We start from the raw sequence: 19,850 nt of genomic DNA on the forward strand, positions 1-19,850 counted from the left end.
CTGGAGAAAAATAGCGAAAAAGGCGATGATAGTGATGAAGCAAACATGGAGAATAGGAGAAAGACGATTCAAAAACAACTTTGAAAGAAGGATGAAGATCTATGTAAGTTTGGTGAAAAGCGTCATGATGTACGCAGCAGAGATATGGGAATGGAGCGAATCGGAGAGACTCGAAAAATTACATATAAAGGTGGGGCCCAAAAGTATTCGCACAGTATTCGTTAAACACAGAATACTTCATTTAAAATTGGACCAAATGACTTGAAGTTTTTTGAGAAGCTATACAAATTAATTTACTAAGATACGTGCTTCTGTCGTTTTAAAAAATTACAATTTGTCGAAATTGTAAGAAAAAATACAAAATGTTATAGACACGGCTGATACATTAAATTGTGTCGACTTGTACCTTATTAGTATGTGATTAGTATTGAAATGTATTTAGTATACTACTTAACGAGTAAATAGGTTTTATTAATAGCAGTCAAGTATTTGTATTGTTAAAATTGACGGTGACCTAAGCGTCCGTGTTCGTCTCATGGTGATCATGCGCTTGCATACATTGGCTCAGGCGAAAAAAAGGGTCCGGTGGTCACGTGAATAAGACCATTAAGGCGATGCAAGCGTCGAAAACTTTACCGACAGTCCCTAGAAAAATCCCTAGAAGCGAGTTTTCGATTTTCGTCATCATTTCTAAACAGAATGCAAAAAAATTTGAGGGACGTGTCCAGGAGGCCCTACAAAAAGGCGCTCTGGTCCTTATTTTACCCAAATCGTCAAAAAATTATAAAATATTGAAATTTGTGTCTGTCCACAGTCAAGAAAATGGCGGATCGGACTCACCTGCATTAATTTATTTGTAATATAAACATTTTTGCGAAACGAATGTCCAAATAGAGACCAGAGCGCCATTCTTTGGGTCGGATAGAGCAAAACGAGCACTCAGGGGATGGTGTACAACCTTTCGTTTAGACAAAAACCGAAAACTACGATTTCGTTGATTTTTCACTCGCGAAAGACGTCAAGAAGGTAAAACAGACCACAAATTTAGTTCCTCGTTTTTTCGGTAGGGCGCAGTTCGTTCGTTTTCTGCGCTCGACCGCGCGCTTATTCGCAGCTCGTATATGTGAATATGTGTGCGTCGACCGAACCGTCGACGACGATACAATGTATCGTGGAGAATGGGAAGTTCGAGTCTCGAAGAGGCGATGAACTCCGACGCGTAAATTTTTTTTTCACGCATCGTTCTATCGACTAGGATAGCGATTTTCAACCCATGTGTCACAAGACGTACTATCATTATTTTTTGTTGCTATTATTATTCTTTTTTTTAGTGAAACTGAAGAACAAATACGTCCTTCCCGATTTCAATGATTTTTTGATATGTTATAAAAATTGATATTCTGAACAATTTGGTGAAATACTGATTACTTATGAAAAGCACCCCGAAAATAAATCTGTTGCCAGAGTTATTAAAATTTTTTTAGACAGATAAGTTAGTATGTTTTTTCAGCATAGAATGTGATATGCTGGACTCTCCTGATTTTGCGTTCCGCCCAAATATTAGATGAATAGGTAACGACAATGTGATGTTGGAAGACCAACACGGCTGGAGCGAGTTCTTCAATGCTGGCGAACGTAGAAAAGGACAAATAGCGAAAGAGAAAGAGGTCCGAGAATTAAAGGGCCTAAGAAAAAAAATTTGAGTGATACAATATTAATTCAACAATAACTTTTTTATTTTTCATTTTTGCTAAATGAAACTTTTACCAATGTAATTGTAAGGTTCGTCTGATTAAAATAAGACCAAACACCATATAATTTGCATTATTTTTACTTATTTAGGTATAAATAAGTAAATAAATAATTATAATTCAAATTATGTCATGTTTGATCTTGTTTTAATCAGAAAAATCTCACAAATACGTTAGTAACATTTTCATTTAAAAAAATTCAAAAATAAGAAGGTTTTATCGTTCAATTAGTATTAGTCACACCGATGTTACGGTCGGATCATATTACACGGTCGGATCATATTACACGGTTTCCTCGTCGAGCGGCTCGGTTCGCCTAGGGGGATCCCCCCAAGTGGAGGGAATAGCGATGTTGCACTTATCCAAGCATTCTTTCGTTGCATTTATCCAGGTTTTACTGTACTATGGTACTATTAGAACTAATAAATGGAGGGACCTCGCGTCTATACAGTAAAAGTTGAATATGTGCAACAATTCATATATTCAGCCGAGGTGTCGAATCTCGGATTACAGTAAAACCTGGATAAATGCAACCAACATTGGGACCCAGTGGTTGCATTTATCCAAGCGAGGTGTCGAATCTCGGGTTACACGCGACGACCAGCCAAGCGTGAACGTAGAAAGGGACAGACAGTGGCTGAAAGAGAGAGGTCCGATGATCAAAGGAAAGAGCCGAAACATATCGGTGTGACTAATACTAATTGAAGTATAAAACTTTTTTATTTTTGACTTTTTTTAATGAAACTTTTACTAACACATTGGTGAAATTTTTCTGATTAAAATGGTACCAAACACGATATAGTTTCAATTATAATTACTTGCTAAAATTGATGTTAAAGGTTGGCGAAAAGCAACAGAGATCGAAATCAAAACCAGTCGCGGTGTCGGCTCTGGTTTCAAAGGTTTCATTTATCCAGGCACGGTGGCGATTCTGGGCATTTAATGTTGCATTTATCCAAGCGAGGTGTCGATTCTGGGCATTTAATGTTGCATTTATCTATGCGAGGTGTCGATTCTGCGTCTGTACAACACATATTTTGTATTCAGCCGACATGCCGATTCTATGTCCGTACACATCTTTTGTATTCAACCAACATCATTTATATTCAGTCGTTTCAATCTTTTTACACCCTGTAGTTCAATATGATTCATATTGATACAACTTATGCACCACAATGTAGGCAAAATCTTCCCAAAATTTCATTAAAATATTTCCAATAGAACCAAAGTTACAGAATTTTGATCGCCGAAAGCCGTTTCGTCTCACTGTGCGGCAGTCAAAACTTAGCGAAAAGGGACAATCTCAACATTCAGAATGAGAGAAGGACAGCATGACTATAGTGCGTCTCACTCAGCGTTCGGACGATGTTGCCTTTTTCGCTTGCCTTCGCAGCACAGTTCGAGTGACGTAATCAAGCTGACGCTTGATTCTGGCTACGATTCCAGATCGGCAGCCTTTCTACTTAGACGCCACCTTATAACTACTAGCTGAACTAAATTTGTCACGTAACTTGCTCTGTAGTATCCAGATAATGGCGGAACTCGTCTTTGGGAATGCTTTTACGGGAATCGGTTATTCGTCCTTATATGAAAAGGTCTTGAGCTGAATAAGGGCTCATTCGAAAGAGGAAGGTTCAATGAAGGGGGCTCAACAAATCGTTTTAGTCACAAAACTGTTATAGTTACTTAAAATGTACTTGGATTCAGCGGGCGTATTTTCTCGATTTTTCCTCTACTTTGGACACTCATATTATGAGATATCAACACAATCTCGTTAAACCATCGGTTGAGCCTCCTGCATTGGACCTTCCTCTTTCGAATGTGCCCTCACCCAGCCCTATGTGTTCTCTTATAAGGACAAATAACCGATTCCCGTAAACCCATTAATAGGCCCATTTTTGCCGGTAAAGTCAACGCGCTACTATTACCCGTGTCTACCCCCTTAAGGGCACTGACTCCTTGTGCCATGACCTGTATGCGTGCACTCACACAATCAACGAAAACCATGCACGTATACGCCATGCGTGAGAGAGACACTCGATTTCGTAGATTTCGTTTTTCGTCTCGATAATTGCAGAAATGAAATTTTCGCGGGTACAGTACCCACGGGTAGACTTCACCACAGGGCGGTCTGGTCCGTTTGAACGCTAACAATAGTAAGAATAGTTCACTGATTCTCCGTCAGAAGCATTGATGGTATATTTGACCACGTTATCATCGGGGTCGATAAAAACACAAATCAGTCGATAAATGTAAATTCTAATTTGACACCACAAACGGCTACGCAAATATAGCCACAAGTATGGCATAGTTGCCGCAACGTATTAAGACTTCTGTCACGCTGTTGCCACATCTGTTACAATTGCAACAGGCTCGAGCCGATTTTGATTCCTGCCAGACATAGAAAAGAATAGGGCGCTCGAGAGAGAAAGAGGTCCGAGAATGAAACAATACATGTACTAATGTGTGCAACCATCAAACTTTTTTATTCATATTTATAATCAAGTTTTTTTATCAATTAAATTACCAATAGAATACTTGAAATGGTATGCCAGAAAAATGAATTATAAAACTTGCACCATATACAGTGAAAACTCGATAAATGTACATAACTATTGCCGGTCCACTCCGCAACTGTTATGGAATAGGAGAATCATTTTTCAAATTTGATTGCCTAGTCAGTAAACACTGATTAGAAAGAGTCAGTTGCTAAAGACGAAAGAGGGACTGAAACCGGGATTTATTGCCTTCATTTAAATGTCCCGTGTCAATGTGACCATACTAATGCACAGAATAAAGTTTTTTATTTTGTACTTTTTGTTAATAAAAATTTCACTATTATGTGGAGAAGATTTTTCTCATTAAAATGAAGCTAAACACAATATAAATCGGTCAACAATTAGTAGCATAATATTGGGTTAAATGTTGTGCTTGCGAGTATTTCTTTCTTTGTTTATCCTTCTTGCGCAATCCTTTTCTATATTCGTAAACATCAAAGAACGACGGATTCGTGGTGCTGGTAGAGGTAGAACGAATGAAATAATACACATAACGTAAGTACGCGACCATAAGACTTATAGGACTGAAAACTACCTGACATAATAATTTCAAGAAGGGAATAAGAAATAAAGAAATGAATAATGAATTTTAATATAATTCTGTCACACTTAGACTGAGACACCCTGTATATGCAGATACAATTATATTAAAATTCATTATTATATTTCAGATGAAAAATATTTCAATAATACGTGGCTAGAGTGGCTGTCATGATAATCGACGATGTAGACGTCGCGGAGAAAGAAAAGGCATTATATTTCAATCAATAAATAAGGTATATTATAGATCAATTTACATGTCTTTATTTTTCATTCCTTTCCTGAAATTATTAATGCCATATAGTTTTTATGTGTATTACAGAGTTTCGTCGAATCTGTCGTAGCGTGTGACTATATTTACGCCGATCGGCCCTACGTTGTTTCATTCATTATACTCCTTCTCTTTCTCTCGAGCTGTCCTTTTCTATGTCCGCCAGGAATCAAAATCTTGCTCGGCTCGAGCAAATTCATTTTGGTAGATGGTCACAGATGCGGCAACACCGCAATAGAACTCTCAAATGATGTGATTTGACAACTATGCCACCTCACTTTCGTTTCTTATTCTGCATAATGACGTTAGATGTCACACCGTCAAATGTCGAATTTCGCAATTATGTGTTTTCACGATTGCCCGATTCTTTCCAATGGAGCTTACATCGATTCGGAGGAGGCCTCGAAGGAGTCTATGCCCTTAAGGGGGTAGACACGGGTAATGCAGCGAGGTGACATTACCGGCAAAAATGGGCCTATTAATGGGTTTACGGGAATCGGTTATTTGTCCTTATATGAGAACACATAGGGCTGGATGAGGGCTTATTAGAAAGAGGAAAGTCCAATGCAGGGCGGTAAAGTCGCGGTTTAACGAGATTATGTTCATATTTAATAACATCAGTGTCCAAAGTAGAAGAAAAAATCGACAAAATGCAGTTGCGGAATCGAAGCATTTTTAGGCCACTAAAAGAGTTTTGTAACTCAAACGGTGAGTTGACCGCCCTGCATTGAACCTTCCTCTTTCGAATGAGCCCTTATTCAGCTCAAGATCTTCTCATATAAGAACGAATAACCGATTCCCGTAAAAGCATTCCCAAAGACGAGTTTCGCCATTATCTGGATACAACAGAGCAAGTCACGTGACAAATTTAGTTCAGCTAGTAGTTATAAGGTGGCGTCTAAGTAGAAAGGCTGCCGATTTGGAATCGTAGCCAGAATCAAGCGTCGGCTTGTTTGCGTCACTCGAACTGTGTTGCGAAGGCAAGCGAAAAAGGCAACATCGACCGAACGCTGAGTGAGACGCACTATAGTCATGCTGTCCTTCTCTCGTTCTGAATGTTGAGATTGTCCCTTTTCGCTAAGTTTTGACTGCCGCACAGTGAGACGAAACGGCTTTCGGCGATCAAAATTCTGTAACTTTGGTTCTATTGGAAATATTTTAATGAAATTTTGGGAAGATTTTGCCTACATTGTGGTGCATAAGTTGTATCAATATGAATCATATTGAACTACAGGGTGTAAAAAGATTCGCGTATAAAGTATAACGCGTTCAATATCCTTCACTTGTTAGACATATTTTATGTCATTTAACAAAAATTTGACTCTAAACTGTTAATCATTATAATAAAAACGGATTTAATAATTAAAAAATGACAAGACATGTGTTATTATAATATATTTATTTATATTTATTATGATCTATACCAAATCATTCGTGAAAATAGTTTCGACAATTATGAAAATTTATTATGGCATATTGCAAGGCCGAAATAAAGTTTTGGATGACGAATATACACGTCGAATGCAGTTAACTAGTTAATAATCGTATCTGGTACTGCTTTTCCATCATCGTGCGCTGCGGCCAAGATTGGTGTAATTTATTTCAATCGCCATTTTTTTGTGCAGTGACAGGTTGGGGCAGCCATTTCTTTCAGATTCTGATAGAGGAAGGTTCACTCTTTACTACAGTAATGATCAAATCCTGCACAAGTGTACACATTTTTTAAAAATTAAACGCAAATTTGAGATTTTAGTTAAATGTACTTCGTTTCAATCAGATCCTATTATTAAATAAAAAGTTGTTACATTGAACACTTTTATTGAACCGAAATAAAGTTTTGGATAACGAATATACACGTCGAATGCAGTTAACTGGATAATAATCGTATCTGGTACTGCTCTTTCATCATCGTGCGCTGCGGCCAAGATTGGTGTAATTTACTTCAATCGCCATTTTTTTGAGCAGTGGCAGGTTGGGGCAGCCGTTTTTTCCTGATTCTGATAGAAGAAGGTTCACTCTTTACTACAGTAATAATCACACCCCGCACAAGTGTGCACATTTTTTTAAAATGAAACGCAAAGTTGAGATTTTAGTTAAATGTACAACACTATTGTCTTAGGAAAGTGATGCCGGCCGCCTTACGGCGCGCCGCGGCGTGTATTCTGTATAATGATCGGACATTTTATAGATTGACCGAAACTTGTTACGGACGTTTTGCACAATGTCTTTTCGAACGGGCATTCTACACAATGCCCGGTCATTTTATAAAATGCCCACGTTAAACACATTGCCCGTTACAAACGGTTTCATCGCGATTGGTTCATTCCTTGCAAAGTAACACCAAGAAATAAGTTTTTTGCTATAACAATAGTTAGTAACAATAACAAATTTCACAAATATCTCCGATTAGATGTGAAAGGTTTCATAGCGATCGGTACATTCTTTGCAGAGTAGCGCTAAAGAATAGGAGTTTGCAATAACAATAGTTATTATATATGTACAGGTAGATCTCAATCAGTGCGAGTAATAAATCCCAGAAATTGTTCGCATTATTTGAATTCGTACTATTCGAATATTTGGAATATAGGAATTGATTATTAGTTAAAGAAAATATACGATTAAAATTTTGAAATATACCTTTCATACGTATATTATTAAATTATAATAGCATAAACATGTTTAGTATTTTAATAGTGTTGATTGCACTTTCTTCTGCTTTTTCATATCTCCGTATATGTGATGTTAAACCCGCAGTATTTTATCCAAGTCTCTGGTAACTTGCATGCTTCGATCCATGTCTGGATCGAAAAAAGCCTCGCAGACCTCGCATTAACTGAACTTTTGTTCACATTAAATGCGACCTGGTATCATTTTAAAATTCGCACTATGTAAACTAGCATTAATCGAGACCTACCTGTATACTGGTTTTTGGTCGACGCGATATGTGTATAGAAACAGTAGAAACAGGCGATTGCATTCTGACCCATACACCGCCAGAGTAGGCGGTAGAATACACGTAGGCATACGTAGAATTCAATGCAGTAGTAACAATAGTTTTTTACGAATATCTCGGAAACTAAAGCTTTCAGTTGATTATGCATAATAAAAAAGTTCTTCAGCATCATGGCCCAGACAACATATTAAAGCGTCATTGAAATCAACCTATGTTGAGATTAGAAACTTCCTGTTCTTTGCAATAATAATCCTTGGCAATGAAAAAATGCAAAACATTTTTATAACGGGACCAATCGGAAGACATATCGTACATGATGCAAAAGATATCATTCCGATTGGTCCATTCACCTCGGAGTAATCGGTGAACAAAGCCAGGAAAAAAAAGAAAAAATATACTGATCGAATTGAGTATCCTCCTCCTTTTCGAAGTCGGATAAAAAGGCCTTGCCTTGATTCGTATTTCGAGGCGAAGGGCTCTTCATGGTGGTCTACGTGCCGAGCCATTTGAGCCCAAAAAATTCCTTCGATCGCGACAAAAATATACGTTCGCGGCCGAACATTAACTATAGATAAATATTCGTTGTGCTTCGTATCAACTGAAAATATCCCCAAATACTGTTTAAAGAATACTAAATTTCACTAATACGTACCATTACCTATTACAAACATTACAATACCTATTAAAAAATAACTTTTTCCAAAAATTGAAATTTGGTCACATAATGTTTTAGTTATACAGGGCGTCATGTAACGTATTTTCACCCTCCTAGATGGTGGTGGGGATTCTGAACAACTTTTTCCTTTACGAAAAAGTGGTTTGAAGCTTTCTTTTTGAATTATTAAGAAAAAACACTGACCAATCCGAGCGCGTATAACGCGTGGGCTCGAGGACGGTAGCGTCGGCTACGAAGCGGGGCTTGACGTAGGTCGCAAACGAACGGCTCGGCACCCCGTTAGCATAGCACAATAAAAAAATTGAACTTAGTTAAACATTTTTTGTTGTTGTTCAAAACGAATACGGAATCTAATTTCTTGTCACCTGTCATTATGTAAAAAAGGAAATTTTAAACATTCTAAATAACAAATAAAAATGTTTGAAATGAAATAATGAATAAAAATTTTTAAACAATTTGAATAAAAAAGTTCAGCTGTACGTAAAGACAATTCAATTGAATTTAGTTATTTACGTACAATAATAATTCAAGTCATAAGGTTAAAGTGCGTGAAAAGTGACAGTGATTTTGTGCGGTCGTTTTAGTGAAAAAATCGACCCCGAAAGGGGCTACGCGAGTGCAATACCTAAGTGCAATTAACGAGGCGAGTTCACTAGCTCGACCGTGAAATCAGCTGTTCTGCACACGTGTTTTTTCGTCGAGTGATGAAGACCGACACAATAACCCAGGATTGACCCAGGTAGGAATTATCTGCCTTCAACATAGCAGGTAAATTTACGAACGAATGGGTAAGTTTCATTCAAATTGTTTAAAAATTTTTATTCATTATTTCATTTCAAACATTTTTATTTTTTATTTAGAATGTTTAAAATTTCCTTTTTTACATAATGACAGGCGACAAGAGATTAGATTCCGTATTCGTTTTGAACAACAATAAAACATGTTTAACTTAATTTTTTTATTGTGCTATGCTAACGGGGTGCCGAGCCGTTCGTTCGCGACCTACGTCAAGCCCCGCTTCGTAGCCGACGCTGCCGTCCCTGAGCCCGTGCGTTATACGCGCTCGGATTGGTCAGTGTTTTTGCTTAATAATTCAAAAAGGAAGCTTCAAACCACTTTTTCGCAAAGGAAATAGTTGTTCAGAATCACCCCCCCCCCCCCCCCCTACCACCATCTAGGAGGGTGAGAATACGTTACATGACACCCTGTATTTCTACATAGTAAATTTTGTATGGAAACTTTTGGGACACGTGAAAAAACTTTTATAATTAGACTAAATTGCTTGATATTTCCATAATATTCAGAAAGATAAATTAATTTGATTATTTTTCAAATTGAAACACTAATTAAATTTAATATTGCTTATCAATGTTATTTTAAATGATTTATGAAGCAAGTGAAAAGGAAAGTTGAACTTTCTTTCTAAGGAAATATTCCATCCGAGAACGTGCATTGATAATACAAATAAATAATTAATACATTGGCTCCCGTGTGGTCTGATGACCGGTGGTTTTCAAAGCCGCGATGCTTATTAAGCGAGAAAAGATACTGTTATAGCGAAATACATAGAAACATAATGAATGTACAATTATTACCGTAACTACAGAGAGACTGGTGTGAGATTGGGCACCAGATCCCCCTCCTCCCTCCAGACCGTCATTTTAAAATCTTTAAATTTTGAAATTCTAGAATTCTAAAATTCTAGTACCTATTCCAAAATTAAAAAATAAGTAATCCTGATATTCCAAATTTCTACGATTCGAAGGTATAAAAAATCTAAGATTCTATTTAAATTCTAGAATTTTAAAAGCCATAGTTTCAAAGTTCTCAAAAGTCCAGAATTTGAAATGGACACTTTGTCTACCGCAAAGAAATATCTAAATTATGCCAGTGGATGTAATATAGTATAATTAACTTCATTAAAATAATTAAGAATTTTTGGGCCTAGTTCTAAACGACCGCGACCCTGATAAATATTAAATAGTATACTGTATACAACGTGATATGGAAAATGAGGAAAATAAGAATGCAATCATACTTCAAAGTCAGGATTTGCAGTGGAAGCGTTGGTCATTGCTTCCAATGTCACTGATGTGGTTACCCTAATTGCATAGCAGCACATGAAGCCCAAAGCCATCAAAATCACTTGTATGTGCCTACATCCGAAACTTGCTGCAAAATTATAAACAAAATTTTAATCAATTTTTACATTTTCATACATTTTGTTTAAATTAATTAGTATCTAAATTATTAATAACCAACGTCCCATTTTTGGAACACAATTTTATGCACAAATAAAATTAATTTTATATAATTCACAGTACAATTAGTTGTTATTTGTTCATATACTTTTGTCTCTAAAAGAAGGCATTAGTCGTTACATTAATGGGTTATTGGTAATAGAAATTCAAGAACAATTTTAACGCTATAAAATACTGTTTCAAAACCAAATAGAAAGTACCTTTACCACTTTGCAATTTGCAGTTTCGAAACGCGCGTTTCGAACATCTGTTAGCTGAATAGATATCTCATCTTCGTTTGTCTTGAGTCAGGACTTGACAAATGTGCATTTTTGTCTTTTCGCGGTGCTCTCTGTTTCGCTATCTGCTTAGTCAACAATTGATATTCTAATTTTCAATTGTTTACATTCCGAAAACAAAACCGCAAATTACAAAATGGTAAAAAAATTTTTCATATTTTCATGAGAAAAATTTATTATTTACGGATTGTACGGTATTTTTGGAACACCCTGTATTCATTATAAATGATATAAATGATTCGTGGCTTTAATCCTCATAAGTTGATTTTAAAATTAGCATCAAATAAAAATATTAGTGTAACTGGGATTTTTTTATGGTAACTTTAATTTTTCTAACAGTGTCAAATCCTTAATATTGATTAATTGTAATTTAATTTTATTATCAATAAAAACATTGTCGTGTGTTTTCTTTTAAGTTATATTACGTACTAGCGTCTCCGTCATGACTTCGCCTGCTCTCGTAATTAAAAACTTCGAGAATTTGAAGTAATAATCGATGTATTATTTTTTGGTGATTAATCTCTAGTATTTCAGAACAGTATTGCTGTCTGCAGAAACAGTAGGGTGTCCGATTCAAAACTTTGGAGATACGACAACTGTAGCAGCGTTGCCGGCCGTCGGAAAGCGGTTCTGTATTCATTTTCAGCAACAATTAAAAATGTTTAATCAGTTCAATTTATTTATTTTTCCAACGATTCCTGCTATATCAGCAGGGTGCCGAAAGTGTACGTTCGGGACCTAGGCCAACCCCATTTTTCGTAGTCGATACTGCCGTCCCTGAGCCCGCGCGCTCGGCCAGTGTTTTTCGTTAATAATTCAAAAACAAAGCGTCAAACAACATTTTCGCAAAGGAAAATGTTGTTCAGAATCACCCCAGCTACCATTCTCTTAAAGGACTAACACACTTTTTGGGACACCCTGTATATATTTTTTACGGTAATCTTCAATCGTATTTAATGATCGATTAGTCCCATTTTTATGGAGCTACTTAAAAATTAAAGTTTATTCGTGTTCTTCAAATTGTACGGAAAGAACAAAAGAACAAATAATAGTATATTGCAAAACGATAACCAAAGATCTACTCAATTAGGTTATTAAAACAATTAAAAAGCGTTATAACAGATATTTAGAATGTAATGAAAACGCGTTTGAGCATCTCTGAATAATATTTAAAGTTTCAAGGTTCATATCTACAGTTTTATCAAGTCGAGATACAAAGGTTAAAATTTCAAAATTTTAAAAGTTCCAAAGCTTTAAAATGTCAAAATTGATATTTCAGAATCTTAAAATTCAAATTCAATTCGAATTGGTTTTCAGTAAATTGTATATTTCATCCGTGGTATTTTGTAATACTTGCGCGTCATCAAATTTAATCGGATTTCATTTATTTCAAAATCAGTCATTATTTGTTGTAAATGACAATTAGCCATTTTGTATTAAAAATATCGATAAGAACTTAACATATTCCTTTTTTTTTAATTTTAATCTTTTATATTACACATTAATATATTACAAGTGCCATTCTGCAATATTTTTTTAATTATCCAATATTGTATGAAGAGTATTATTAATAACCTTACATACATTAATTTTTCATTTACAAATTAATATGGCTTAGGTAGTTTTCTGCGATACCTTTATGATATCAAATCTTATGTCAAATTTTTGATGTTTCAAAATTAATCACTTAATATTCTACAAATAAGATACTAAGTTGCATTTGACATTAAAGTGCTTCTCAAATCTTGTTTATAAATATTCTGCTTAATTCTTAAATATTGTACAAAAACTTTTTTTATAACATTCTTTTTGCATAGCTTAATCATTAACAAATTAATGTAAAACATTTCTTTCCATATTAATAATAGAGGTTTTGGAATATTATTTATTTACTACCAACTCTAATAAAATTATGAAACTTTAAATACATCTATTTCTTGAGTTATTGTGATGCTGGCAGGGCCGTGTCTAGAATATTTCGAACCCGATACAAATGAAAATCGGGTTCTTTATACAAGCAAGAATAAGAGTGATATATTGTTTAAAAAAAACTACAATTTTTAAAGTTGTAGTAATTTATATTACTATTGTTTGTGATTACAAGAAAATGTAAAACGTAAATAAAAAATCAATTGGTATTAAGTTATTTTAAGAAATTGAAAATTGAAAACCGTTGTGATGCCTGTAAACTTATTAATAATGTCTTCATAAATGAAGATTTTTTAAAAAATCTTTAATGTACGGTATTGTCAGTGCATCAGACTTTTGTTCCGAAACAGTATTTGTGTAAATAATTTCTTATTATTTTCAGTAAGAAAAATGAACGTTGGCATTGCAGTAAGAGTATTTGTTTTATGCAGTTATAACATACACATCTCTGTGAGCCCCTCCTTTCAGTAGGTCTTAAGTAAGGCTGAATTATGAGAAGGTCTAAATAGGATTACAGCCTCGGGGCCTATATTCCAGGGAGCTCTGATTATAAACCTTCCATTTGCTATGTCAAAAAACATTGAATGAAATTTTATTTACCGTTGTCCTTTTTCTTCACGATTAAATGTTATAGTCTCGGGCCTCAGAAACCTTAACTCGGCCCTGGTCCTAGGCATGTGTCTACTTTGCCTAGTGATAAACGCGGCCCTGGATGCTTGTAGCAAAGGTATTGAGTTGATATCATTGACTAAGCTAACGATATAAACATTTAAATTACTTCTCCTTTTTATTGTTTATAATTTGTAATTATTATGTTTGATAACTCAATATAAAATTAATCAGATGCAACGTGTCATACATTTTTTCTTAATGATATTTTCCTCTTCTCTACTGTTGAGAGATGACATTCTCTACTTCCTTGCATACCACAATACTCGCAATGCAGAAAATGCCAACGAGTAATTCGTTTGTTTCACATTTCTAGGACATCACGAGAAATCTGACATTGACGAGCTGTGTGGCGTCACATCTTGGAATTCAAAGCGATTCGTCACGTATACTTATACACACTGCATGCATTACTTAAACAAAACTACGTTATCTCATGGTACGACGATTACAACCACGTGAAACGTGTTCTTAATACATCCTTCGTAATTTGATGTGCCTCGATCGAATAAAACATTTGGTCCAACTAACAAATTACAAATAATGGTCACAATGTTTTAATAAAGTATCAGAATGTTAAAATGCTATTATGTTGTAATAACATTTAAAAAAAATTATATATATATATATATATAGAAAGAGTAATACTTAATTTATTTAATTTTATATGTATATTTATATCTTATATTTCTTATGCATAAGTATTATTCTATATTATATATTCTTATATATTTTCTTTTTGTAATGTTTATTGTATGTGATATTCTCTAGACTGCTCCTATTAATCACTGCCAACTGTTGTATCAAGGAGTAGGTATAATTCAAGTATTTAGGTGTAACAAAGTATATACATATGTATACATAACAAAAGGAGTACTCATAGAAATATAGAATTCATACTAGATTAAAATGACCCCTGAGTTCAAAGTTATTTAATCTTAAAACTATAAAATTTGAAGTTTTTAATTAAAAAATTTTGAAACTTCACAATTTTGGTAACTATGCCAGTTGAATTTCCGAATTTTGAAACATTGCGTTCTAAAACTTGAAAGTTTGAAGTTTGAAACCTTAAAATTTGAATTTGGAAACTTGACAAGTTTGTAATCTCAAAAATGTGGACTAAAAATGTTGTTGTGAAACTTAAATCTGCCGAATATTAGCTCATTTTGACCAAATGTGTGTTGTATGCTCTGCATTCAAAGTAATGACTCACAATCAGTTAAAACGACTCTGTATTCGTAGCGCGTAGATTAGGAATAATACAAGGTATGAATATTAATTTATTGAAACTTCTTAGCCTAAAAGTAAATAAATGCTCCTTTTTTCTTGCAAGTATTATTATAATTAATTAACAGCTGTTATTCAGAAAATTTTATAATTAATACTTTCAGACCTTCTGGATTCTAAATTTACAAAACTGTAATTATAATATTATAATTATAATAGTATTATAAATTTATAAATTATTATTACAAATTATAATGTTTTTTAAATGAATACTTTCTCAATAATAAAGCATTAAAATCTTATAAATACATAATAATAACAATTAGAACAAGAATCTTAAGCATTAATAATTTTTAAATATTGAATTTAATTCTATAAAACTAGTGCATCAAAATGAATGTAATTTAAAATTCACAGTACTCTAAAAAAGATATTTTTCATCCCAAAATAAATTAATTAATAAATAAAAACTTGTTCGGTTGCTTACAAATTTTCAAAATTCAAATTAAACATCTGAAGTATCTTATTTCTGATTGCAAGTATAATTGATGCAATTTTAGTTATTTATGTTAAGAAGAAGTGAATATTCATTTCAGCGTTCAGCGGTATGTGATGTGATAGATTGTTAAAAAGGTATTTGTATAACAGATTAGAATTAGTAAATCTGTTACATGATATCTTGTATTTTATAAACAATGGTAACTATAAATTATGTTGTGCGAAATATTAGAAGTGAACTGATTATTTAAAATCATAAATTTTGCACACATAATTATGTAATTTTTTTAAATAAATAAAAAGGTACTTTTTTATTGTTTAAAACTGTATTTCCTTCCAAATTAAGAAAAAGGTCATACAATGAGAGATTCGTTATAGAAAATACATATTTACATTATTTTATACTTATTTATCACCGAGTGTTTATACGAAAAGGTATTAGAAATTAAATTGCTGTTGTTAGAGTAAAAAGAAATTAAAAATAAACATTTTTAAGTGCATTGACTTATTATACATAAATTAATGTTTTTTTAACAATTCAATGGTATAAGGTCTCAAAAAAGTTTATAAAATATTTGAATAAATTGTTAAATAACAATATTGATTTTTTAGACTGTACTAATTTTTCTTATCAAATGGATTGCACAATTCATGAAAAGAAAAGTTAAACGCCACGATGTATCAGTACGATGTATCTTGATAGATATGAAAAATGAGTGGTTGAAGCAATACACGTGAGAAGCACAATTTTAAATGAGGGCGAACCGCGTCAATCTCTGCAAAAATCAAGACAAATAACACTCATCTTGATATCATCAAAACCAAATAATATTAATCTTCTGAAATAATCCACCCAATTATTATATTTTAACTCAAATTTTTGACATTTCCTCTGTCAAAACATAATAACATTAAAAAAATTCAAGATACAGCACAGAGAAAAAAACACTGTTAAGTGGAGAGCCTATCTATCAAACAATTCTGTCTTATCTCAAACTCATTCTCTATCATTATTTTTCACAATATTTAAACAACATAGTGGAAAATACGTTTCTGTAGATATGACGTCTACCAAAATCAAGATCAATTTTATTTTCACTTAAGATATAAATTGATTCACATATGTGTATATATATATATATATATTATATATACCTTTTGGTTTCACTGTTGGTAGTTGCATCCGTTCCGAAATGGAGATGATAGAAACTCTCTTTCTCGTATTCGAGTACGTCATGTTGATAAGTATTATTCAACTAAGAAATTTGTTAAGTGTTACTTGGTAAATCGCGAAAACGACACTACGATTCATCAATCGTTCGATCGTGGTTTTATAGTCCACGCCGAAAAGGGTTTCTCCCACTCTTTATTTTTCAACTTACACGCTCATGACGAGGAAAATCTCGGACGATGATAGCTGATGTTTGTACTGACAAGTATATTCAGCTTAATATCGTTTTATAAATATTATTGTATAAAATTATTACCAAAATTATTTTAACAATGATTTTGCTACTGTCCTTTGAAAATAAATTGCATATATAATACTGAGTTTATTATTTATTTTATTATTTTGTAAATAATAAATCTTAAAACACTATGTAACAGGACCGAATTAAGATTTTTGGGACCTGGGGCTATCAAACCTTCGAGGGTCCTCTCGGTTGATAAGCTTGGTTTAAAACTTGAAATTTATTGTTAATAAAATCCAATAACTTTTAATCGTAAAGAAAATGAATGAACTACAAATAAGCAATAATAAGGACAAACATTGAAAAGATAAATGTTTTAATAATTAGTAAATGGAACACTTAGTACAAGGTCTTTTTTAGGAAGTGAGGCCGGGACTATAACAATGCCCCTTACACTCCCCTTCTCCCTTCTTTAAATAAAATAGTATTTTTAAACGATAATTGAAATTTTGACAAATAAAGTAATTTTATCTTTTACTTTCGATTATTAGAATAACGTTACTTTATTTGTTGAAATTTTCCTTTGTATTTGAAATATCATTTTATTTAAACTTTTTCATCTATTTTAATTATGCGTTACAAATAATTGTCGACAATGAAAGTAAACTTACAAACAAAATGGCATTATAATTTAAGAAACCACGATAAATGCCAAAGTACATTTATTTATAATTGTAATTCTGCAATATTATTATTATTATTATTATAAGCAGTATTGTCTATTAATTCCTCCATAAAGAAGATGTGTGTCACTGTATTGATCAAAATGTTACAAATACAATATTTCTAGAACTGTCAAAATGATGTATTTATTACAAAATTTTTTTGAATAAATTTTTATTAACAATTTTGACAGCGTAGTGAATTACTTTTCACTTGAAAAAAGATTTCGTATATAATATTGAATCATAGTATCGTTTTGTAAATAATAGATGTTACAAAAGTATACAACGTCTTAAGTTTTGAGCAAAACATATACTTTTGATGACGCTTTGTTTAATTTCATTTATTGTTTTTTCGCAAATATATAAACTGTGCAAGATTTGTTCTGTTTATTAATAAGGTCATAATTAAACATTTTAGGGTAATGTAACGTCCTGTGCGTGTTAATGTGCAATTTTTTAATGATTATTTAATGACTGATTGGACATATTTTGGTAATTGTGGATCGGTGATACACATGGTATTCGGGTAAATGACATGTATTTCAAAATAATTATACTTTATTTCAACAATTGATAAATTGTTATATTTTATTTCGATATATGTTTAGTAGAAAGATTTCTAACCAAACATAAACTTAACTCGAGCCTTTATCTTCACAGTGGTCAACGATTGTGTATGTACATGGACCTGACAACTCTCGTGGCGCGGGTTATAGCATACTATGATAGCAGCGCTGTATGGCTGACGGAAGATTCACGAAACTTCTGGACTTCGGCACTGGCTTTCAGTAAGGAAATAACTTCCATCATTCGAGAGTTTCTAGACTTCTGTATACGACCGTGCTGAAACCCTAAACATAATCTTATTCTAACATGACCCAAACCTAATCCGAGTCTAATATAATTTAATCTTAACCTAACCTGAATCTAACACTGAAGTTTACTGTACTCTTTTGGATGTACTGAATACGAATAATAATTGTCGTTTTACGTGAATTACAAGTTCCCGAGATATACGCAAAACATTTTCTTACTAATATATAGAATTTTACTCATCCGTATATGTACATCTGTGACACAGTCACAAGCATAGTTGAAAGTGGAAATTACGCCACTCTATACAAACCAAAGGTAACACTTATCGTTAGGTTCGTTTACATGTTGTATCCGACCACTGTACCAAAGGTCATGAACAGTGAGGATTCTGTACGTATGATCATTTTTCGTGACCTGAGCTTTCAAACGAATTTCGGTTAGGTTAGGATAGGTCTTGCTGGGAGGCGATGCATTTACGTGTTCAGTTACTTATAAAAATTGAAATCATTTTATCCTACTTACCAAAAATGCAATAAAGCGCTACAAGGTAAACGCCAACTGAATACACTTTATTAGATCTTCAAATGGGTCTACATTTCGGTTTCTCGAAAAGTCACGTAAGAAAAAGTGACAATGAAGGACATACTGAAGATAGTCAAGTGGGCATTTGAAAGGAACGTATGTATCTGTAATACAAGAGGTCAGTCATGCTGACCTCTTGTATGCGATGTGTGCGTCTGTGTCACAGATGCACACGCTTGGATAAAATTTTATGTATTAGTAAGAAACTTTTTGCAAATATCTCGGAAACTTGTAATTTTCGCCAAAAACGATAATCATATTCATATTCAGCACGTCAAAACGAGTAGAATGACGTCTGACTGGTACAAAAAAGGAGAGGCGGCGGGGGGAGGGGGGTTAAAGTAAAATCGTACCAAAAATTTTACCTAACCTATTCCTAATCTAAAGTCCTAACTTTGATCTTCGTCTAATCCAGGGGTGGCCAACACGAGGCCCGCCGAGAGTCATGTTGCGGCCCGCGGAGCTAGCTTGCTTGTTTACTTTAACTAACAAAAAAAAAATTAGGATCGTGGCCCGGCAGGAAATATTATTTCTGAAATTTGGCTCGCCTGCTGAAAAGGTTGGCCATCCCTAGTCTAACCTAACCCTAATTTACTATTATATTTCATTTATATATGCATAAGATGGAAAACCTAACGTGCCTAACCTAATTGAACCCAACGTAGTATATTTAGTGATAAACTAATCCCCATGCGCCATTTTCC

General features: G+C 33.6%; 1 protein-coding gene across 2 annotated transcripts in view; it reads right to left on the reverse strand.

The window, feature by feature from the left end:
- LOC114881165 (putative inorganic phosphate cotransporter) overlaps positions 1 to 19,226 on the reverse strand; it is a 64,429-nt gene extending 45,203 nt beyond the window's left edge. The window contains exons 1-2 of one of the 2 annotated variants that reach the window (XM_046286555.1): positions 19,087 to 19,226; positions 10,788 to 10,921 (exon numbers count right to left, since the gene is read on the reverse strand). In XM_046286555.1, coding sequence (XP_046142511.1) covers positions 10,788 to 10,886 — 99 coding nt within the window. In that variant the 5' untranslated portion in view covers positions 10,887 to 10,921; positions 19,087 to 19,226. Of the gene's footprint in view, positions 1 to 10,787; positions 10,922 to 16,766; positions 16,927 to 19,086 lie in introns of those variants that run through there. The other variant, XM_046286551.1, reaches the window with a different exon arrangement.
- Between the last annotated feature and the right edge of the window lie 624 nt (positions 19,227 to 19,850).

The sequence above is a fragment of the Osmia bicornis genome, chromosome 1 (genome assembly GCF_907164935.1).
Source record: "Osmia bicornis bicornis chromosome 1, iOsmBic2.1, whole genome shotgun sequence".
Lineage (NCBI taxonomy): Eukaryota > Metazoa > Arthropoda > Insecta > Hymenoptera > Megachilidae > Osmia > Osmia bicornis.